General features: G+C 43.2%; 1 protein-coding gene across 7 annotated transcripts in view; it reads left to right on the plus strand.

Annotated features, from left to right (window-relative positions):
• The window catches only part of LOC141144580 (serine/threonine-protein kinase ULK4-like), a 580,148-nt gene that overhangs the window by 18,288 nt on the left and 536,632 nt on the right, over positions 1 to 25,228 (plus strand). For 3 of the 7 annotated variants that reach the window (XM_073630399.1, XM_073630398.1, XM_073630404.1), the window contains exons 1-2: positions 6,579 to 6,702; positions 18,451 to 18,623. In XM_073630399.1, the coding sequence (XP_073486500.1) occupies positions 6,675 to 6,702; positions 18,451 to 18,623 (201 nt within the window). In that variant the 5' untranslated portion in view covers positions 6,579 to 6,674. Of the gene's footprint in view, positions 1 to 5,557; positions 5,700 to 6,578; positions 6,703 to 6,773; positions 6,936 to 18,450; positions 18,624 to 25,228 lie in introns of those variants that run through there. The other 4 variants (XM_073630402.1, XM_073630401.1, XM_073630400.1 and 1 more) reach the window with 4 other exon arrangements.

The following is a 25,228-nucleotide window of genomic DNA, read 5'->3' on the forward strand; positions in this document are numbered from 1 at the left end:
AAAAAAAAGATATTTTCTACTTTTTGTTATAAAAAAAAAAAAATACAATAAACTCAATTTTAGTCATACATTTAGTCCAAAATGTATTCAGCCACATGTCTTTGGTAAAAAAAAATGTCAATAAGCGTATATTTATTGGTTTGCGCAAAAGTTATAGCGTCTACAAACTAGGGTACATTTTCTGGAATTTACACAGCTTTTAGTTTATGACTGCCTATCTCATTTCTTGAGGTGCTAAAATGGCAGGGCAGTACAAACCCCCCCCCAAATGACCCCATTTTGGAAAGTAGACACCCCAAGGAAATTGCTGAGAGGCATGTTGAGCCCATTGAATATTAATGACAAAAAAAAAAAAATATTACAAAAAGTTGTCACTAAATGACATATTGCTCACACAGGCCATGGGCATATGTGGAATTGCACCCCAAAATACATTTAGCTGCTTCTCCTGAGTACGGGGATACCACATGTGTGGGACTTTTTTGGGAGCCTAGCCGCGTACGGGGCCCCAAAAACCAAGCACCGCCTTCAGGATTTCTAAGGGCGTAAATTTTTTATTTCATTCCTCACTACCTATCACAGTTTTGAAGGCTATAAAATGCTAGGACAGTTCAAACCCCACCAAATGACCCCATTTTGGAAAGTAGACACCCCAAGCTATTTTCTGAGAGGCATGTTGAGTCCATGGAATATTTTATATTTTGCCACAAGTTGCGGGAAAATGACAAACTTTTTTTTTTTTTTTTTTTGCACAAAGTTGTCACTAAATGATATATTGCTCAAACATGGCATGGGCATATGTGGAATTACACCCCAAAATACATTCTGCTGCTTCTCCTGAGTATGGGGATACCACATGTGTGGGACTTTTTGGGAGCCTAGCTGCGTACGGGGCCCTGAAAACAAAGCACCGCTTTCAGAATTTCTAAGGGCGTAAATTTTTGATTTCACTCCTCACTACCTATCACAGTTTGCAAGGCCATAAAATGCCAAGATGGCACAACCCCCCCCCCCAAATGACCCCATTTTTGAAAGTAGACACCCCAAGCTATTTGCTGAGAGGCATGGTGAGTATTTTGCAGCTCTCATTTGTTTTTGAAAATGAAGAAAGAAAAGAAAAATGTACTTTTTTTTTTCTTTTTTCAATTTTCAAAACTTTGTGACAAAAGCGAGGTCTGCAAAATACTCACCATACCTCTCAGCAAATAGCTTGGGGTGTCTACTTTCCAAAATGGGGTCATTTGGGGGGGGGGGGGGGTTGTGCCATCTGGGCATTCCGTGGCCTCCGAAACTGTGATAGGCAGTGAGGAGTGAAATCAAAAATTTACACCCTTAGAAACCCTGAAGGTGGCGTTTGGTTTTCGGGGTCCTGTACGTGGCTAGGCTCCCAAAAAGTCTCACACATGTGGTATCCCCGTACACAGGAGAAGCAACAGAATGTATTTTGGGGTGTAATTTTACATATGCCCATGGCATGTTTGAGCAATATATCATTTAGTGACAACTTTGTGCAAAAAAAAAAAAAAAAAAAAATTGTCTTTTTCCCGCAACTTGTGTCACAATATAAAATATTACATGGACTCGACATGCCTCTCAGCAAATAGCTTGGGGTGTCTACTTTCCAAAATGGGGTCATTTGGGGGGGGGTTTGAACTGTCCTGGCATTTTATGCACAACATTTAGAAGCTTATGTCACACATCACCCACTCTTCTAACAACTTGAAGACAAAGCCCTTTCTGACACTTTTTGTTTAAATGAAAAAATAATTTTTTTTTGCAAGAAAATTACTTTGAACCCCCAAACATTATATATTTTTTTTAAAGCAAAGGCCCTACAGATTAAAATGGTGGGTGTTTCATTTTTTTTTTCACACAGTATTTGCACAGCGATTTTTCAAACGCTTTTTTTGGGAAAAAACACTTTTTTTAATTGTAATGCACTAAAACACACTATATTGCCCAAATGTTAGATGAAATAAAAAAAAGATGATCTTAGGCCGAGTACAGGGATACCAAACATGACATACTTTAAAATTGCGCACAAACGTGCAGTGGCGACAAACTACATACATTTTTAAAAGCCTTTACAGGTTACCACTTTGGATTTACAGAGGAGGTCTACTGCTAAAATTACTACACTCGATCTGACCTTCGCGGTGATACCTCACATGCATGGTGCAATTGCTGTTTACATTTAACGCCAGACCAACGCTTGCGTTCGCCTTTGCGCGAAAACAGGGGGGGACAGGGGTGCTTAGATTATTAGACCCTAGATCTCTCCTCTGCCCTCAAAGCATCTGACCACACCAAGATCAGTGTGATAAATTGCTTTCCTAATTTCCCAATGGCGCTGTTTACATCTGGCGAAATCTAAGTCATGAAATGCTTGTAGCTTCCGGTTTCTTAGGCCATAGAGATGATTGGAGTTTTCTGGTCTCTGATCAGCTCTATGGTCAGCTGGCGGAATCACCGGCTGCATTCTCAGGTTCCCTGTTGGGTCAGGAGAGCCAGAGAAAAACATGGAAGAAGGTGGGAGGGGTTGGGATTCCCTCCCACTGCTTGTAAAAGCAGTCTAGAGGCTAATTAGCCGCTAGGATTGCTTTTACCTGAAAGCCGACCGCTGGCTGAAAAGAATGATACCAAGATGATACCGAAACCTGCAGGCATCATTCTGGTATAACCACTCAAAGTCCAGCAACATACCAGTACGTTGCTGGTACCTGTTGGGCATATATTGTAATCTTTTTTTTTTCATGCAGCCTGTGGGCTGAACGAAAAAAAGAGATTGATCGGTGGGTATGCCCACCATTAGAATACCTCCCTTCATCCACCCACTTCTAATGATGGGCATACATGCACCATTTATATATGCCGAAGCATGGGGGCATCCGCCCCAAAAGTTGGGAGCAAATCGCTCCTCCGCCCCTGCTGCCCCCATGCTTCGACATATATCACCTCCGCTGGAGTCACGGCTTTATATATCGTGGGAGCAAACGCTGTTGCTGTCAAGATAACTAAATCCGCGCTGCAGCTGAATGGCGTACCTGAACACAAAAAAATGGTTAACAATAAAACACAGTAAACAGTAACGTATAAAAAATTGCATACCTGAAAAACAAACATGATAAAACATAATAACAATAAAGCATTGCAGAATAGAATACAGTAAAAAAGAGCAGAACAATAGAGAGAGAATAGAGAGAGAGAACAATAAAACGACAACTATTTTTGTTTTTTTTATTTTATATTTTTTTTGTGTTTTTTTTTTTTTTTTTACACTTTTTTTTGTAACTGTAACTTTTATAACTGTAACCGGTTCCAGGTTCGGGTCTCTCAAAATGCGGTGGAATCTTGGGAGACCCTGTGAAAGTGTGCCTAGTCTGTGCAATGCTACCCTACGCTAATACTCAACTAGTGTATGGTAGCGTTCAAAACATTCACCAATGCAAAGACCAGGATTGTCAGGACAGGAGGGACAATAATAGCGGGTGTCACGCCTATATCCGCGCTTGCTGCAGACACGACATCTTTTTTTGGGGGGGTTCGTTGGGTAGGGGTACTCGGGAGGACATAAAGAAAATGCCTCTCATGCAGCCGACTGCATTTGGTTGGGGATGTGAATGGGGGAAGTATGGGCGCTGCAGAAGTGGTGGGTTCCCAATTAGGATTGGCGAATGCAGCAGGAAGGACATTATGGGCACGACGGGCCTGTGTTTGTCTTCTTCTTGGTGGCAGCGGGACATTACTTGTGTTTGCCACCTCACCAACTTGAACTGCACTTATGGGACTCGCCACGTCACCAAGTGTTACTGCAGTGCTAGTTTGACTATGACCGGGGTGTACTAGGCCGCTGGTGCTTGCCAGTTCACCAAAACGCTACCAAAAAAACAGTTAGCGATTGCAGGGATCAGGCCTGATTCTGCAAACGCTGCAGTTATGTGTGTTTAGTGTTTTGTAAGTGACAGTGATCGATCGATGCTAGCAGGTATCTAGGCTGATCCCGCTAACACTGCGTTTTTGGGAACCCTAAACTGCTGGGGACGCTAGTATAAATCTGATCGGATCAGATATTGATCCGTTCAGATATTATACCACTAAGGGAGGTGTACGGTGCGTGCGTGGGTGTTATCACTACTGGCACTAACCTGACGCTGCCTGGGGCTGGTGCATGCCAGTTCACCAAAACGCTACCAAAAAAAACTGTTAGCGATCGCAGGGATCAGGCCTGACTCAGCGAACGCTGCAGTTATGTGCGTTTAATGTTTTGTAAGTGACAGTGATCGATCTATACTGCACTTGGGTGGGCTGGGCCGGGCGGAGGGGCAAAACGGTAGGTGCTAGCAGGTATCTGGGCTGATCCCGCTAACACTGCGTTTTTGGGATCCCTAAACTGCTGGGGACGCTAGTATAGATCTGATCGGATCAGATATTGATCCGTTCAGATATTATACTACTAAGGGAGGTGTATGGTGCGTGGGTGTTAGTGGTACTGGCGCTAACCTGACGCTGCCTGGGGCGACGCAGACCCTAAAACCTAAGTTATATCACCGCCGGGTGATCAGGGGGCTAAACCTTTATTAGGTAATAAACGGCGGGTGCCCTGACACTATAAAAAATAAACGAACTAACCAGCGTCACCCGTAACGGTTATACGGTGATCACTGGTGAAAGGGTTAACTAGGGGCAATCAAGGGGTTAAAACCTTTATTAGGTAGTATATGGGGGTCCCTGATGCTATAAAAAGCTGACGGCGAACCTATATATTTACCTCCCTATCTAGCGTCACCAGTGACACTAATACAGCGATCATAAAAACGATCGCTTAGTGACACTGGCGACGTGGGGTGATCACGGGGTTAAAACTTGGTTGGGGGGTACCCTAGACCTAAAGGGGGCTAACCCTAACTGCCCTAACACACTGTCACAAATTGACACCAATTAAGTAATCAGAGAAAAAACAAAAAACTGCTTGGTGTCACTGTGATGGGGGGGGGGGGGGGGGTGTAAAGTGTGCCTAATGTGTTTTACTGTGTGTGTTGTGTTGGTGCACTTACTCAGATGTCTTCTCTCCTCGGCGCTGGAGCGAAAATACCGAGCCGAGGAGACATGACATCACTTCCTCTGCCGCTGTTTACAGCAGCAGAGGAAGATTCTCATTTGTTGGGAGCGATCACGAGGGGGTGGCCACAAATGAGTGGTCTCCCCCTCAGCCTGGATCGCTCCCCTAACGAAGCCGACCGCCTCGGGAGGCAGATCACGTGATTTTGCCTGCCCGTGCCATTCTGCCGCAGTATATCTGCGTTAGGCGGTTGGCAAGTGGTTAATAGAGAATACAGATAATGACAGGGTCTCTTTCATAGTGAATATGTAAATGATCAGATTGGGGGACTTACCTCTCTTCACTGTCAGCGACACATGGGGTTTGTTTTTCTTACAGTGATGACATCGGTGGGTGACTTAGCCGGTCTAGACCCGCCCATGGTTTCCTCCAGTCCTTTAGTAAATATGTCCGACTCGGCTTCAGTAAATGCCCGCCCCCTCTCTCTCTAAATCCCCTAATGATAGTCTCCGCCCTCTTAGCGTTCAATTGTGAGACTGTAGGAAGACATGGAGATATGAGTGACAGAGAACAGCCGAATTGTGCTCCTCCTCTAGGTGGTCAATTGCAGACTGATCCTCCCTCCGAGTGACGCAGTAAGGTAAAGCCCTCTCGCCGCCCACTCGCACTCGATTGGCTGTCTCTCTAACTGTTCTCCGGAGCAGGCTCCGCCCACCAATCCTGCTGTCTAACAGCTTTGAGTTCACGGCTCTGCCATTGGTCAGTAGAAGTGGCCTGTGTACTCCTGCTTGACAGCTTTGGTGCCCTCGGCTCCTCCCCCTCATTCTCCGCTTTTAGCGACACATGGCGTTTTTTATTTCTCACACTGGTGACATCGGTGGGTGCCGTAGCCGGCCTAGACCCGCCCATGGTTTTCTCCGATCCATTAGTAAAAATGTCCTATTTGGCTTCAGTAAATGCCCGCCCCCTCTCTGAATCTATAGTGATAGTCTCCGCCCTCTTGGTATCCAGCTGTGCTTCTGCAGGAAGACATTGAGATGGGCGTGATGGAGAACTGACGAATCGTGCTCCTCCTCTAGAGATGATCAGTCGCAAACTGATCCTTCCTCCGAGTGACGCACTAACTAACGCCCTCTTGTCGCGCGCTCGCACTTAATTGGCTGTCTCCGAAGAAGGCTCCGCCCCTCAATCCTGCTAACAGCTTTTAGCTCGCGGCGCTGTCATTGGTCAGTAGGCGTGGCCTGTGTACTCTTGCTCTTCCCCCCACATTTTCCGATCAGGGCTGTGAGGACAGCAGCACGGCTTCATAATACATGTATATCTCCAGCTACAATAAGGAAGAGAAACAGAACACAATTTTAAACGACCAAACTTTTTTTCTGTTTTGACAAATTGTACAGACAAAGCCTATAGGTCACGTGGTAAGGAAGCGCCTCTGCTATAGGCTAAGGCTTCTCATTACCAAGCAGGCAGTTTCTGATCCGTCCAATCATCAGCAGTCCCTGTGAAGCGTCCGTTCCTTGCCTCCCTGTTACTAGGGTAACGGAGCAATCCATTAAACACTAAAAATAGGGGTGGTGATGTGGAAAAAAATATAATTTTCACTTGCTTTAAAATGAATATGATTCCGGATATTAGAAGAGGTAAGAATAAATAGCGATCACTGCACAGGTGTGTACAAGACACCACAGCGGTTTGTTTATGTCTCATTCCCACCACGTGGTAATGAAGTTCCCCTCGGACAGACTGTAGTCCGGGGTCTCTGCAGTTGCTCTGGGATTAGAAGCATGGACTAGTCCGGTAGTTGGATGGGATTTGTGACATTATCTGGAGGAAGGAGATGGTGAGAGAGCCGAGGTGAGCGAGCATAGATCAGGTGTGATCTCCCCCTGTGCTGTCTGTGTGCTGGGCTCTACCCTACAGGCATGCTCTGCTGTCACTTGTAGTGCTTCTGCTGCTTACTGTGTCATCTCTGAAGTCTGCCCAATTATTTCCTGGAAGTTCCAAAATTAGGGAAGTCACATCTACATATATAGCATAACGTTTAGTACATATGCTTTAACCCCTTCATCACCAAGCAATCCTAATGCCTGGTACACACAATGGGGTTTATTTACTAAAGCTGGAGAGTGCAAAAATCAGGCTCACTTCTACATAGAAACTTCCAGGTTTTATTGCCAAATCTTACTTGAACAAGCTGAGGTTATAAGCTGATTGGCTACCATGCACAGCTGCGCCAGAGATCTGAGTGCACCAGCCTTAATAGCCTTAATAAATCTACCCCAATGAGAAAATCGGATGACTAATACCGCTATGGGAGCGATCATAGAATAATCTGATCGCCCCTTCTGATTATTAGTACGCAGCTTTCGCGAGCAGATCGCGACCGTTCATACAAAATTATCCGAAGTGAAAAACATGAGCATTTTTCTCATACAATTTCAGAACAAACGACTTTTGTTTAACTTCGCACTTCGCATCCAGGCCATTTCTGACACTTCGCTCCTACATGTCAAAAATCATAATTTCTTTGCTATAAAATTACATAGAACCCCCAAACATTATATATGTTTTTTTAGCAGAGACCCTAGAGAATACAATGGCGGTCATTGCAACTTTTTATCTTGCACGGTATTTGCGCAGCAATTTTTCAAACGCGTTTTTTTTGAAAAAAAAAAACAGTTTCATGCTTTAAAAAAAACAAAACAGCAAAGTTAGCAAAATTTTTTTGCATTGTGTGAAAGATGAAGTTACGCTGAGTAAATAGATACCTAACATGTCACGCTTCAAAATTGCACACGCTCGTGGAATGGCGCCAAACTTTGGTACTTAAAAATCCCCATAGGCGACGCTTTAAAATTTTTTGCTGGTTACATGTTTTGAGTTACAGAGGAGGTCTAGGGCCAGAATTATTGCTCTCGCTCTAACGTTCGCGGCGATACCTCACATGTGTGGTTTGAACACCGTTTTCATATGTGGGCGGGACTTACGTATGTGTTTGCTTCTGCGTGCGAGCTCACGGGGACAGGGGCGCTTTAAATTTTTTTTTTGTTATTGTTAATTTTACTTAAAAATTTTTATTTTGACACTTTAAAAAAATTTTTTTTTTTGATCACTTTTATTCCTATTACAAGGAATGTAAACATCCCTTGTAATAGGAATATGACACGATCAGTCCTCTTTACAGTGAGATATGGGGTCAATAAGACCCCACATAGCACCTCTAGGCTGGGAAGCCTAAAATAAAAAATAAAACGATCGCCGCTTCACAGCCGAAGCGGCGCCGTTTTTTTGAATGCAGAGGCCGGGCGTGACGTCATAACATCGCGCCCGGCCTCCGAACGATCATAGAGACTCCGGCGACCATCTGGTCCGCCAGAAATCTCTATGGTGCACACCCGGCGCCGGCGGATCTGCTATCCGACTCGCCGATCGCTGAGGTGAGTCGGTAGAAGCACCGGAGGGCGGCGGGAGGGGGGGGACGTCCCCTCTCGCCGCCCGTAAGAACGATCAAGCGGCAGAACAGCCGCTATGATCATTCTTATGGTGTACGGAATCGCCGGCTGAAAATGCCGGTATCTGAATGACGTCTGTAGCCTCAGGCATCATTCAGATATAAACCCCGAAAGTCGAGGCCGTCATATGACGGCCTCCCGATGCCAAGCGGTTAATCAGTATAGTATTTATCTGTAAAGAATCCAGTGACCAAGACCGTACATGCTTGGAAATGAGAGAATACATTACATCATCGTGGGAAGTTGTACCCTGTGTTACGAGAATTTGCACAACTCTAGTAACCTATTTGTTTTCTATATGAGACTATCATGTGAAGCTTCGAACGCGCCCGATCTTATCCTTTTTAGAAATACATACCAAACTGATCATGTGCAGAGTGTCCCCAAGGCTCTGTTCTATCAGGAAATGGATTGGGGACAGTTAAAGTGATTTGAAAAGGGTCATTTAAAAAATGTAAACAAAAATAACTAGAGGTTGACCGATATGGTTTTTTCTCTGGCCGATGCCGATATTTAGAAATCGCGGTGGCCGATATGTGATGCCGATTTTTTTTTTTTCCCCCTTCATCTCATAAAATCTAACAGTTAGACCCCTTTCACACTGGGGCGTTTTTCAGGCGCTTTTGGGCTAAAAATAGCGCCTGTAAAATGGCTCCCCTGCAGTCTCAGTGTGAAAGCCCGAGTGCTTTCACACTGAGGCGATGCGCTGGCAGGATGTTAAAAAAAAAAAGTCCTGCAAGCAGCATCTTTGGAGCGGTGTATATCACCACTCCTGCCCATTGAAATGAATGCGCACCGCTGCCGAAGCGCCTGCAAAGCATTTCAGCAGCAGCGCTTCAGGGGCGCATTTAACCCCTTCCTCGGCCGCTAGCTGGATTATAAGTGCCCCGCTAGCAGCCGAATATCGCCTCTAAAATGACGGTAAAGCGCCGCTAAAACTAGCAGCGTTTTACCGTCAACGCATGCCCGCTCCAGTGTGAGAGCAGCTTTAAGTGATACAGAAAATCTTTTACATTTAAACATTTATTAAACAAAAAAACCTCCAATCAGTTCACTTGTATGTAGAATTTAGATAAAAAAAAAACAAAACAAAAAAAAACTATACCTTAAATATTAAATACACAAAAACAGGTAATCAAAACTTTTGGACGAAAAAAAATGGGCTAACTTTACTGCTTAGTTTTTTTTTTTAATTTATTAGTGTATTTTTTTTTAAAAAAATTGCGTTTGAAAGACCGCTGCACAAATACTGTGTGACATAAAATATTGCAACAACCGCTATTTTATTCCTTAGGGTCTCTGCTAAAAAAATATATATAATGTTTGGGGGTTCTAAGTGATTTTCTAGCAGAAAATACAGGATTTTTACTTGTAAGCAACAAATGTCAGAAAAGATTTAGTCTTTAAATGGTTAAACTGAGAGCTTCTACACACAGAGTTCAGTCCATTCATAAGTGTAAACATTGTATCTCTTCAGGTTCTTTTTTTCAGACTTGGCAGGCTGCCCAGAGAGGAGAGAAGTCACTTCACAGAAGACTTCAGGCAACTTGTATTGACTTCTATTACAGAAGTCATTTGCAAGTCGCGCTGAAGTTATATCGGCCTTTTTTATCAGCACAATCGGCCGATTAAGTTAAAAACACCAAATATCGGACGATATATCCGTCGACCTCTAAAAATAACAAACATGTCATACTTGCCTCCTCTGTCAAGGGTTTTGCACAGAGTGGTCCAGATCCTCCTCTTCTGGGGTGCCCGGGTGGTGCTTCTGGCTCCTCCTCTTCATCGAGTGCCCCCACGGAGATCACATTCCAGTCCTGATGCCTGATGCGCTCCCGAGTCCTGATGCTGCGTCCATTGACACACACAACAGGACTCGGCCTAACCCCCCCTGCTCCCGTGTCACTGCATTTGATTGACAGCAGTGGGAGCCAATGGCTTCCACTGCTATCAATCTATCCAATGAGGACCCAAGACAGTGGTTGGAGCTGCTGGGCTCGTCCTCGACGCTGGAACAAACGGGTTCAGGTAAGTAAAAGGGGGGCTCTGGGGGGGAAGCTGCAGCACAGGTTTTTCACCTTAATGCATAGAATGCATTAAAGTGACAAACCTCGAGACTTTACAACCCCTTTTGCTGCATGCTCGTTCCTGAGCCGCTGCTCTATATGTCCATAAGACACAAAGAGCTTGCACTCCCCCCGCTCTCTCCTCCTCCAGCAGAGCAAAGAATGCTAAATATTTTACAGCGCACACATACAAGAATGACATTTCCTGCAGGTCTAGTTAAAAACACCTGAACATATTCAGGGGGTTTGGTCACACTATATGGTCATATAGTTCTAAGCCCACTTACTGCGACAAAGTACCCCAAATTAGTGGGTCCTACTCTAGTAATAGAATGGAAGATCCTTTGTCTCAATCATGGGAGCTAAACTCCTCTATGTGGGAGAACTGAAGGGGATACATCCTATACACCGGTGGCCACTAAATAAGAGGTACTGAGGAGGGGGAGGGTTGCTCCAGCCCAAAAAAACCCAGTCAGGGTCTATTCCAATATACAAGTACATATTTGGGGGCACACCCTGCAATGCGTTTAAATTCTAGATGGTGCTGCTATAAGACCTACAAACAGTACAAAATATTTTACAGCGCACACATACAAGAATGACATTTCCTGCAAAGCTAGTTAAAAACACCTGAACATATTAAAAAAATATGGGGATTTGGTCACACTATATGGTCATATAGTGCTAAGCCCACTTACTGCGACAAAGTACCCCGAATTATTAGAGCAAATAATGCATTAACCACTTCACCACTGGGCACTTAAACCCCCTTAATAACCAGACCAATTTTCAGCTTTCAGTGCTCTCACATTTTAAATGACAATTACTCAGTCATGCAACACTGTACCTATATGAAATTTTTGTCCTTTTTTTCACACAAATAGAGCTTTCTTTTGTTGGTATTTAATCCCCGCTGGGTTCTTTATTTTTTGCGCTATAAAAGAAAAAAGACCGAAAATTCTGTAAAAATTTTTCTTGCATTTTTCTTTGTTTCTGTTATAAAATTTTGCAAATTTAGTAATTTTTCTTCATATATTTTTACCAAAATTTATACCGCTACATATCTTTGAAAAAATAACCCAAATCGGTGTATATTATTTGGTCTTTTTGAAAGTTATAGATTCCAAAAGCTATGGTGCCAATATTTGAAAATTGATCACACCTGAAGTACTGACGGACTATCTAATTTCTTGAGACCCTAACATGCCAGAAAAGTACAAATACCCCCCAAATGACCCCTTTTTGGAAAGAACACATTCCAAGGTATTTAGAAAGATGCATGATGAGTTTTTTGAAGTTGTCATTTTTTCCCACAATTCTTTGCAAAATCAAGATTTTTTTTTTCTTTTTTTTTTCACAAAATTGTCATATTAGCAGGTTATTTCTCACACACAGCACATGCATACCACAAATTACACCCCAAAACACATTCTGCTATTACTCCCGAGTACGGCGATATCACATGTGTGAGACTTTTAGCCTGGGTTCACACATGTGCGGTGTGAATTGAAGCTCAGGTTTCACTGGGAAGATAAAAATCTGTTGTTCAAAGGTTTCTCTGTGTTGTAGCTGTGGATCAGTGAGCAGGGAGATGGGGGCGGTGTAGTGAGGAGAAGGAGAAAATCCTTGTTCAGAACGCAATGCATCTGCGAATCAGATGCGTTCTCATAGGAGATAATGGGCTTGTAATTCGCACCGCAATGCCCAAATAACGCACACGTTTTTTGTGCAATGCGCTGTGCGAATGCAACGCACATATGTGAACCAGATACATTCAAATGAATGTATTTTAAAATGTCCTGCGAATTGGATGTGGTGTAAGTCGCATCTAATTCGCATAGGTGTGAATGGGGGCTTACACAGCATGGCCACATACAGAGGCCCAACATGCATGGAACACCTTCAGGAGTTCTGGAGCACCCAGGCCAATTCTGACATTTCTCTCCTACATGTAAAATCATCATTTATTTGCTAGAAAATTCCATAGAACCCCAAAACATTATATTTTTTTTAATCAAAGACCCTAGAGAATACAATGGCAGCCGTTGCAACTTTTTATCTCGAGCGGTATTTGCGCAGTTTTATGCAAAAAACATTGGGCTAACTTTACTGTTTTGTTTTTCTTAATGTGAAAGATGAAGTTATGCCAAGTAAATAGATACCTAACATGTCACCCTTCAAAATTGCACACGCTCGTGGAATGGCGCCAAACTTCGCTACTTAAAAATCCCCATAGGCGAAGCTTTAAAATATTTTACTGGCTACATGTTTTGAGTTACAGAGGAGGTCTAGGGCCAAAATTATTGCTCTTGCTCTACCGATCTCAGCGATACCTCACATGTATGCTTTGAACACCATTTTCATATGTATGCGTTCACTTCTGCATGCGAGGACACGGGAAAAAAAATTATTATTTTTTTTTTTATTCTTCATTTTATTTATTTATTTTAGTTTGATGCTTTTTTCCAAAAAATACATTTTTTGATCACTTTTATTCCTATTACAAGGAATGTAAACATCCCTTGTAATAGGAATATGGCATGACAGGTCCTCTTTACAGTGAGACATGGGGTCAGTAAGACCCCACATCTCACCTCTAGGCTGGGAAGCCTGAAAAAAAAAAAAACAATCCTGGCTTCGATCGTAGCGGTGAGTCGGTAGAAGCACCTGAGGGGGGGGGGACGTCCCCTCTTGCCTCCTGTAAGAACGATCAAGCAATGGAACAGCCGCTATGATCATTCTTATGGTGTAGGGAATCGCCAGCTGAAAAAGCTGATATCTGAATGATGCCTGTAGCTGCATCCATCATTCAGATATCCCCGCACAAAGTCAAGGACGTCGTATGGCGGGCGAAAAGTGGTTAAAACACTTTTTTTTTAACACAAAGTTTTCCATTTATACAATATTTCTAACACATAGCATGTAAATACTAAACATGACACCCCAAAATAGATTCTCCTACTCCTCCTGAGTACGGCGATATCACATGTGTGAGAATTCCACAGTCTGGCCACATACAGAGGCCGAGTATGGCCGAGCATGGCAAAGTATGGCTGGATATCACCGAGTATTGCAGAGTATAACTGGGTATTGCATGGTATTGCAGGGCATTGCAGAGTATTGCACAGGGCATTGCAGAGTATTGCTGAGGGATGGAATGCATGAAGGTAAATAATCTTCAGCCTTTACAGCCACTTTAAGGGCTTGTTTACACTTGCTTCAAAACATGGCTTTGGACATGCTTTTTTAACCACTTCCCTCCCAGCCTATATTAAAATGACGGCCGGGCGATGGTTCAGTTATCCTGACTGGACGTCATATGACGTCCAGCAGGACAAGCCGCGATCACAAGCCCGTGGGAGCGTGCAGCACAGCGATCAGTGGTGTGGTGTGTCAGTCTGAAACACTGCTACACCGATCTCGGTAAATAGCCTAGGCCGGAGGCTCTTTACCACGTGATCAGCCATGTCCAATCACGGTGTACACAGGACGAGCCATTTGTCGGCTTTTCCTTACTTGCGTCTGACAGATGCGAGTAGAGGAGAGCCGATTGGCGGCTCTCCTGACAGGGGGGTCTGCGCTGGCCGCAGATGCCCACACTGGACCACCATGGCCACCAGGGATGCCAGTAAGTGCTCACACATCTTGCCAGTCAGTGCCAACTATTATTGGCTGCCAGATGTCTCCTTATCAGTGATGCCCAGCAGTGCCACCCATCAGTGCCAGCTGTCAGTGCCCATCCGTGCCACCCATAAGTACTCATCAGTGCCGCCATTTCAGTGCCGCCTATCAATGCCCATCAGTGCTGCATACCAGTGCCACCTATCGTTGCCCATCATTGCCCCTCATCAGTGCCACCTCATTGGTACCACCTCATCAGTGGCCATCAGTGCCGCCTTTTCAGTGCCCGTCAGTGCAGCCTTATCAGTGCCCATCAATGAAGGAGAAAACTTTACTTATTTACAAAATTTTATAACAAAAACAAAGAAAAACTTTTTTTTCTTTTCAAAATTTTCAGTCTTTTTTGTTTGTTGCGCAAAAAATAAAAACCCCAGCAGTGATCAAATACCACCAAAAGAAAGCTCTATTTGTGGGAACAAAATGATAAAAAAAATGTGTTTTGGTTACAGTGTAGCATGACCGCGCAATTGTCATTCAAAGTGCGACAGTGCTGAAAGCTGAAAATTGGCTTGGGCAGGAAGGGGTTGTAAGTGCCCGGTATTGAAGTGGTTAAAGCTCTCTGAACACCAGTCAAAGCCCCTGCCATTTAATAAAATAGCTTACAGTCCTTTTCACACCTTGCGTTTGCTTTGCTTCAAAAATGATGTCCCATGTCGCTTTAGTGGTGCTTCAAAGTGTCTTCAAAGCCTCCATAGAAGTCTATGACATTTTTGAATTTTGGACAATTTCATGTTGCCATCTTGGTGGGAACAGTTTGGGGATGACCCCTTCCTGTTCCAACATGACTGCGCACCAGAGCACAAAGCAAGGTCCATAAAGACATGGATGAGCGAGTTTGGGGTGTAGGAACTTGACTGGTGTGCACAGAGTTCTGACCTCAACCCGATAGAACATCTTTGGGATGAATTAGAGCGGAGACTGCGAGACAGGCCTTCTCGTCCAACATCAGTGCCTGACCTTACAAATGAGCTTCTGGAAGAATGGTCAAACATTCCCATAGACATACTTCTAAACCTTGTGGACAGCCTTCCCAGAAGAGTTGAAGCTGTTATAGCTGTACAGGGTGGGCCAACTCAATATTGAACCCTACAGACTAATGCCCCGTACACACGATCCGAAAATCGTACGTAAAATGCCGCATTCGAAACGATCGTACGATAATCGGATCGTTAGTACAGAGCTTTCGAGAGCCGATCAGGACAGTTCATCCGATATTATTCTATCGGACATGCACGGAAATTTTTTCCGTACGATACCAGATCGTACGATTTTCATTTAATCTGTACAGCTATCGTTCGAAAATGCAATACAAATGCATTGCAACACATGACATCGCTTCCGAATTTTTATTCTGTCGTACGGGAATTTTCGGGACTTAAGTAAACTCATCAGGTTCGATGTGAGATTAGCATGCAAACAAAAATGGACGATCATTCGTCCGATATTCGGATCGTGTGTATGGGGCTTAAGACAGACTAAGACTGGGATGCCATTAAAGTTCATGTGTGTGTAAAGACAGGCATTCTAATTCTTTTGACAAAATAGTGTGTGTGTATGTGTATATATATAATATTCTGAGAGTGAGAGCCCCTGTCTCGGTGAAAGTGAGGGTAAAATGCACAAAGTCAGGGGAGTTGGTGTTGGAGCAGTTGCTGCACCCAGGAGGGAGGTGTGCTACTGTTTAAGAACCCAGGCAATATCCTTGAGACGGCACTCCATGTGGGAGAGGTTCCAGGTCAGTGGACTGAGAGTTGGGCCAGCTGAGAGAGTCGGGGAGATGGATGTTTACATTCCTTGTAATAGGAATAAAAGTGATCCAATTTTTTTTTTTTTTAAACAGTGAAAAAATAAATAAAATAAAATAAAATAAATAAGAAAAAAATTTTTTTTTAAAGCGCCCTGTCCCGACGAGCTCGTGCGCAGAAGCGAATGCATAGGTGAGTAGCGCCCGCATATGAAAACGGTGGTCAAACCACACATGTAAGGTGTCGCCGCGACCGGTAGAGCAAGAGCAATAATTCTAGCCCTAGACCTCCTCTGTAACGTAAAACATGCAACCTGTAGAAATTTTTAAACATCGCCTATGGAGATTTTTAAGGGTAAAAGTTTGACGCCATTCCACGAGCGGGTGCAATTTTGAAGCGTGACATGTTGGGTATCAGTTTACTTGGCGTAGCATTATATTTTACAATATAAAAAAAAAAATGGGTGAATTTATTCAAAAAAGTAAATATTTTCCAAAAAAAGTGCGCTTATAAGACCGCTGCACAAATACGGTGCAAAAAAAAGTATTGCAATGACTGCCATTTTATTCTCTAGGGTGTTAGAAAAAAAAACAATATATAATGTTTGGGGGTTCTAAGTAATTTTCTAGCAAAAAAACCTGTTTTAAACATGTAAACACCTAAAATCCAAAACGAGGCTAGTCCTTAAAATGGATGTAAACCCCCAATTTTTTTTTTTTTTGTGTGTCATAATGTAGAGTATAAGATTTCCTATCATTTGAGCCCAGTCTTGCCACACAGAGTTAATCCATCTCTGAACAATCCTCTTTTATTGTTCATTGAGATATATCTTGACAAAGAGAGAAAAACTTTGTCAAATCCTCCCCCTTGCTGTGAGTGACAGGTGATTTACATCTCCTGCACTAGCCTAGGAGACATGCATTCTTTTTTAATTCCCTCCCCCACTCCTTTCTTCTGCTGCTCTGCCAGGATTGGATGTTCCACACCTCAGCATAATCTCAGCCCTGGCTGCAGACACTCCACTGGTCTGATGGGGGGGGTTTGCTGCTGGACACAGCTATATTACACATATAGCTCGCAACGTCGACCTGGCCAGGGGAGTGTAGCGGTGGGCGGAGGAGTCCTCTGATGTCACAACTCCGCCCACCAAGTGCCGGGAATGAGAAACGCCCACCAATTTGGCGATATTGCAGGGCAAATTACAGCTGAGGGGGTGAGTAATAAAACAAACGGATACAAGCAGGAGGCATGTATATCATTATAGATATTACCTATGTTAATATCTTGCAAATGATGGTAGTGGGTTTACATCCACTCTAAGTGGTTAAACCTACATCATTGAAGGTCCTGCCTGGTTCAATACCTCATTATTCTACTTCAGTACCGAGCAGTCACTAGTGTTGCTATGGGTTGCATAGAGTTTCAACATTTAGATAAAAGGATTATTTTCTCATATCTCAATTCTCACAAACACCAGAAAAGTAAACATTTTAATTTTTAGGGATGTCATCATTTTAAGAATTTCTCGCAGTGACTTGCATGTAACCAGGTGCGCTTTCCTTCCAACTTGATGGAGGTGGCTGTTGTCAACAGCACCCAGTTCCAGCGGCTTTCAGATGTCTTCTTTGTTCAACACCCAATGGCTTGGCTGGATTCTGTGAACATCTGAAACAGAATCTGGGTCGGGATAGAGTTCAGGACACATGTATGCACCTTTATGAACATTGTACAAAATGCGTTCTCACAGGCTCCATTCACACTCGTACGACTCCAAAGACGTGCGATTTTTGGATGCATGCATCTTACATGTGACTTGTCCGTATGCAAAGTCAGACCCGCTGTTGCATGCAAAACATTCAGGAACGACATTCATGCAACTTTTGAGGGTTAACATTGAAGCCTATGGCCCTCAAGTTGCATGAAAGTCAGACCAAAGTAGTGCAGGAACTACTTTGAAGTCGCTGTGACTTTAAGTTGCACATATATAAATGGTTATAATTGGAAAACATGGAGTACGACTTGTCATGCAACTTTTATCTCCAAAGTAGCATGACTTGTCGCACAAGTGTGAATGGAGCCTTAGTGGCAGTTCACAACGATGTAATGCTGGATTCACAGCAGTTCCTGTGCATTTTCTACACCGCACTGTGTGATGCGGTGCAATTCCTGTCTGAATCTCATGCGGTTTCCCGCACTGCAATAGTGTGAATCGGGACTTAAGGTCCATGTCACGTAAATTGCCTTATACTTGCGCTTATACTAGTGCCTTATTATATGCTGGGATGTATATCCTTCTATTACATGCAGTGCCTCATACCTCTCTGTATTACCTGCAAACGTTCAGTTTTACCTGAAAATAATTTTTTTGTCTTAACATTTTTCAGGTTTTATTTTCTTTACCTTGAAAAAGTTTGTAAGGATGGAGAATTACATCTTATATGAAGAAGTTGGAAAGGGAAGCAAGTCTGTAGTGTACAAAGGGAGAAGAAAGGGCACCATCAATTTTGTTGCTATACTCTGCATAGACAAGAGTAAAAGAGCAGAAATTACAAACTGGGTAAGTGCGTGTCTCATGTTTAAAGGGCCCCACCGCATTGCCATGAATGCAGCCCCCACCGCATTGCCATGAATGCAGCCCCCACCGCATTGCCATGAATGCAGCCCCCACCGCATTGCCATGAATGCAGCCCCCACCGCATTGCCATGAATGCAGCCCCCACCACATTGCCATGAATGCAGCCCCCACCATATTGACATGAATGCAGCCCCCACCATATTGACATGAATGCAGCCCCCACCATATTGACATGAATGCAGCCCCCACCATATTGACATGAATGCAGCCCCCACCATATTGACATGAATGCAGCCCCCACCGCATTGACATGAATGCAGCCCCCACCATATTGACATGAATGCAGCCCCCACCATATTGACATGAATGCAGCCCCCACCATATTGACATGAATGCAGCCCCCACCATATTGACATGAATGCAGCCCCCACAATATTGACATGAATGCAGCCCCCACCACATTGACATGAATGCAGCCCCCACCACATTGACATGAATGCAGCCCCCACCACACTGACATGAATGCAGCCCCCACCACATTGACATGAATGCAGCCCCCACCACATTGACATGAATGCAGCCCCCACCACATTGACATGAATGCAGCCCCCACCACATTGACATGAATGCAGCCCCCACCACATTGACATGAATGCAGCCCCCACCACATTGACATGAATGCAGCCCCCACCACATTGACATGAATGCAGACTCACCATTGCCTGATTCATGTCCATCTGCAGCCTTGGAGGAGACAGGGAGGGGGCGGGAAGAGCACCAACAGACATACAGGAGAAACTCCTGTTTTTATCGGCAGCCTCTTTAATTGAAAGTCCCGCCTCCTATGATGGACAAAACAATTAAACAGGAAATTCTCCTGTATCCTGTACGGCGCTTGTCCCGCCCCCTCCAAGGCAGCCAGCATATCTATCTTTTGTGGCCCCCGGCGCTGGGGATTCCTTGGGGGCCACAAAAGATATATATGTCAAAATTACCAGGCAGGCCGTCCTAAACCGAACTTTGGCCGGACTTTGGACATGCCTGCTGTAAAGCATTGCACTAGCTGTCAGAAGATCATTGGCGCCATGTAGGTCTCCAACAGATCTGCCAGTGTATCTGTGTGCTCATACATCCCGTACAGGCAAGCAGATAAAATCTGACAGGAAGAGAGAATGAACTACATAAAATAAAAAATAAAAAAGTTTTGCCTTTTAGTTATACTTTAATGCACTGTTGGAGATACCATACTGACAACTTTATGTGCAGTTCTTCCATTTGACTTTACAGTATGAATCTGCAGGGAATAAAGAGACAGTATGAGCTATACAGATGTTTGTGAATCTTCCTAAAGTGGTTCTAAGGTCTCAGATTATTTTAATTTAACCACTTGCTCTCCGGAAGATTTTACCCCCTTCATGACCAAGTAATTTTTTGCTATTCGGCACTGCGTTTACTTTAACTGGTTGCAATGCTGTATCCAAATGAAAATTTTGTATATTTTTTTCACCTCTGGGTTTTTTATTGGTTTGCGATTATAAGCAAAAAAGACAGATAATTTTGAAAAAGAAAACCAGTATTTTTTTTACTTTCTGCTATAAAACATATCCAATATGTAAAAAAAAAAATGGCCAAAATATATTTGGTATGTTTTTGGTAAAAAAAAAAAAAAAATCTCAATAAGTTTTTATTAATTGGTTTGTGTGTCTACAAACTATGGTATATATTACTGGAATTTTTATTATTATTTTTTCTTATGCTACTAATGGCTGTGATCAGTGACTTATAACAGGAATACTATAGACAATCTGGCACTAACTTAAGCTGGGCGGGGGGGGGGCTGACTGACTAACTGCCACTGACATCACCAGTGACATTAATACAGTTATCAGTGCTAATAAAATTCACTGTCACTGTAATAATGACACTGGGTAGGAAGGAATTAACATGTGTAATGTGTGCTGCTTTTAATACAGATCTTGTTGTTTTTATTTCCTGCTTATCAGGGAATGAAAATACAGCAAGATCCCCTGTTCATGAACACAGCTCTGTATTGTTTACAATGACTGCATAGAAAAAAATTAAATCTGTATATTTATATCTTCTGTGCCTCCCTAAACACTGGCCCACGTATATCCTATAATAAATTGGCCCTGTGTATATCCACTTTCTAGTTATTTATCCTGCTTACAAACATAAAGGGGGGTAACTTTGTACTGAATGACTCCATTTTTGATTTCATGGAACCAAATAAATGACACCCATGGAAGATGACATTTTAATTCAGGACACGTCACACTTGTTAGATTTTATTATCTAGGAATAGCTAGAATGCATATGATGTCTGCAGACTTATCCTGAAAAGTTTGACCAATTTCGTTGATAATTCGTTTAAACATCTCCCAACTATTCAGGATAAAGTCATGCATTTACAGTATCTAGGGTTTCTTAAACAGCACGCGTGTTTCTAAAACACATTTGGGTTGATTTACTAAAACTGTAGAGTGTAAAATCTGGTGCAGCTGTGCATGGTATAGCCAATCAGCTTCTAACTTCATCTTTGACAAAAAAAAAATCTGAAAGCTGATTGGTTTCTGTGCAGATCTGCACCAGATTTTACACTCCTCAGTTTTAGTAAACAACCTCAATAACTGCTTTATTACATCTACCATGGGTGCTCAACCTGTAGCCCTCCAGCTGTTGCAAAACTACAAGTCCCATCATGCCTCTGCCTTTGGGAGTCATGCTTGTAACTGTCAGCCTTGCAATGCCTCATGGGACTTGTAGTTCCGCAACAGCTGGAGGGCCACTGGTTGAGCAGGGGATCTCCAAGCTATGGCCCTCCAGTTGTTCGGAAACTATGTGCTGACGTCACCACGCTGTCTCACTAGGAGGACGGGATTTGTTTTGCAGCCGGCCGGCTCTGTTAACTAAGCGTGATTTTACTTAGTTTTAATGTAAGTCCAATACTGTTTTTTATTAAACCTGTTGAAACAATATTGCGCTATGGTTGGTCTTTTCTCTTATACCCCGCTGAGATACTGAGGTCTATCGGAGTTCCACAGCATCAGGGGGTTTGGAGTATATAGGCACCAATCTTATCCAACTTGTCCAGACGATCTTTCCACACAAGCAAAGGCATTGGCTGGGCTTTAGCCGCCTGTTTGGTTTTGCTTGCCATCTGGTAAGCAAGTTTTTCATAAGGTGGTGGCACTTATTCGTGGTTTGGACTCACTTGGGTGTTTGTCTGGATCCATTTGAACTGTTACTCATTTAATAATTTATTTGATACCTACAAGCTATTGTTGGATTGAACCTTCACACAGCGCAGCGTCTCTTCTCCATTCTGGCTTTGAAAAATGCCTCTCCCCACAGCATATACTTACCTTTGCTTTGCTCCTCTGCACTTCTGTTCCGAACTGGAGACCCAAGGGAAAACCTGTTAGCACGTGACCTGCTCTATGCATCAGTCCACGGCTCAATGTAAGCTACCACTTCAGAACCTTCCAGCTTACACTGGACTTTATGTTGATGGGGAAGAGTAGATTAAAGGGAACCTTGTTTATTTTCCCTTTGTGGGCAAACCACAGGTTCTCTTTAACCATCTACCAAAAATTAGGATGACAGTCTTCTGGTATTAAACAAGGCATATCTGGTTTAGTAGTGCCTGTGGGGGACTTAAAGGCCTTACTAAGGGATGATACCCTTAAAAAGGAGCTATCCATATATAAGCAACTGTTGATACTGCCAGGCTTCTTCTACCCTGTCATAATGCTTGGTTGGCTAATTTCCCTAGCATGGATGAGGATGACTGGGACTATATTTAGGACTCTTCGTTCACTAGACTGGTGTCTGCGAGAGACCAACTAATCCAATCTATATTTTTGCAGTAAATTTATTTAACTCCTGCTAGATTGGCTAAAATACCTTATTTCCTTCTCAGTCACCTAGTTGTTGGCGATGTTATTCCTCCCATGCAGATTTCATCCATGTATTTTGGAATTGTACGGAAATACAACAATTCTGTTTCAATGTAGTGCAATGTGTGAATTCTGTCACAACATTAAATATAATCTCTACTGTGGAGATTTGCTTGCTGGGATTGGATGACCCCTTACCTCCCAAAGAGAGCCCCCAAAAACTCTCCTAACCTTGTTTTTCTATTACAGTGCCTTGAAAAAGTATTCACACCCCTTGAAATTTTCCACATTGAAAACCATTTATCATTTTCCTTAAAGTTCACAATTATGTGTCACTTTGTGTTGGTCTATCACATAAAATCCCAATAAATACATTTAAGTTTTTGGTTGCAACATGACAAAATGTGGAAATGTCAAAGGGTATGAATACTACAAAATGTGGAAATTTCAAGGGATATAAATACTTTTTCAAGGCACTGTATGCCAGAAAAAGCATTATTCTTTCTTGGAAAAAATCTAATGCTCCAACCATCATGGCCTGGAAGGCTCTAATAAACAAAGCCCTACATCTTTATAAGGCTACATATGCCAGTAGAGGGGTACCGGCAAAATATGACAAAGTGTCAGGAGGTGTGATGCATCTGCTGCATCAGAGTGAGCGCTGTCTCTCTTTGAATATCAGTTGTTTATCAATACCATAAAACTGCATGTAGTGCTTCAGGTTTATAATTTGATTTGAGGATGGATATCAGTCAGTATTACATGTGAGATTTATCTGTGAAGAGTTGATTGTATATCTGAATGCCATAGTCAGTTGCATATAATACTATTACAGTGAGGGGAAAACCCCCTGCTGATTTTGTACATTTGCCCACTGACAAAGAAATGATCAGTTTATAATTTTAATGGTAGGTTTGTTTTAACAGTGAGACACAGAATAACAACAAAAATATCCAGAAAAATGCATTTCAAAAAAGTTATAAATTTATTTGCATTTTAATGAGTGAACCAAGTATTTGACCCCTTCGCAAAACATGACTTAGTACTTGGTGGCAAAACCCTTGTTGTCAATCAGATGTCAGACGTTTCTTGTAGTTGGCCACCAGTTTTGCACACATCTCAGGAGGGATTTTGTCCCGCTCCTCTTTGCAGATCCTCTCCAAGTCATTAAGGTTTTGAGGCTGACATTTGATAACTCAAACCTTCAGCTCCCTCCACAATTTTTCTATGGGATTAAGGTCTGGATACTAGCTAGGCCACTTCCGGACCTTAAAGCGGGTGTATACCTTTTTTTTAAAACTTTTACCTACAGGTAAGCCTATAATAAGGCTTACCTGTAGGCAAAAAAAAATATCTCCTAAACCTGTAGGGTTTAGGAGATATTCCCCTCGCAATGAGCCGCTGACTGCAGCGGCGCATGCGCACAGGGGTTTCTCGGTTGACAGCCCGGCAAACTCCAGAGCTTGCCTGACAGAAGTCTCCCACGCGCATGCGCGGGACTGACGACATCGCGGCTCCGGCCACTCACAGCGCCGGAGCCGCGATACCCGGAAGACACGCCGAGGGGAAATGTCAGCTCCCTCGGCGTGGACAGGGTGAGATGCCGGCGCCTCGTTCTAAGGTAAGTATCTCATAATGAGCTAGTATGCGTTGCATACTAGCTCATTATGCCTTTTCCCTTACAGGTGTAGGGGAAAAAAAAAAAACAGCGGGTTTACTACCGCTTTAATGTGCTTCTTGAGCCACTCCTTTATTGCCATGTGTTTTGGGTCATTGTCATGCTGGAAGACCCACTACCCGTTTTTAATGCCCTGGCTGAGGGGTGGAGGTTCTCACCCAAGGTTTGACGGTACATGGCCTGTCCATCGTCCCTTTGATGCGGTGAAGTTGTCCTGTCCCCTTAGCAGAGAAGCATCCCCAAAGCATAATGTTTCCACCTCCATGTTTGACGGTGGGGATGGTGTTCTTGGGGTTTTGACTTCATCTGACCACAACACTTTCACCCAGTTCTCCTCTGAATCATTCAGATGTTCATTAGCAAACTTCAGACAGGCCTGTACATGTGCTTTCTTAAACAGGGGGACCTTGCGAACTCTGAAGGATTTCAGTCCTTTACGGCGTAGTGTGTTACCAATTGTTTTCTTGGTGACTATGGTCCCAGCTGCCTTGAGATCAGTGACAAGATTCTCCCCATGTAGTTCTGGGCGTATTCCTCACTGTTATCATGATCACTGAAACTCCACGAGGTGTGATCTTGCATGTAGCCCCAGACTGACAGAGATTGACAGTTATTTTGTGTTTCTTCCGTTTGCGAAAAATTACACCAACTGTTGTCACCCTCTCACCAAACTGCTTGGCGATGGTCTTGTAGCTCATTCCAGCCTTGTGTAGGTCTGCAATTTTGTCCCTGACATCCTTGGACAGCTCTTTGGTCTTGGCCATGGTGAAGAGAATGGAATCTGACTGATTGCTTTTGTGGACAGGTGTCTTTTATACAGGTAACAAGCTGAGATTATGAGCACTTCCTTTTAAGAGATTGCTCTTAATCTCAGTTTATTACCTGTATAGAAGACACCTGGGAGCCAGAAATCTTGCTGATTGATAGGGGATCAAATACTTATTTCACTCATTAAAATGCAAATCAATGTATAACTTTTTTTAAAATGCTTT

The sequence above is a fragment of the Aquarana catesbeiana genome, linkage group LG05 (assembly GCF_042186555.1).
Source record: "Aquarana catesbeiana isolate 2022-GZ linkage group LG05, ASM4218655v1, whole genome shotgun sequence".
Taxonomy (NCBI): domain Eukaryota; kingdom Metazoa; phylum Chordata; class Amphibia; order Anura; family Ranidae; genus Aquarana; species Aquarana catesbeiana.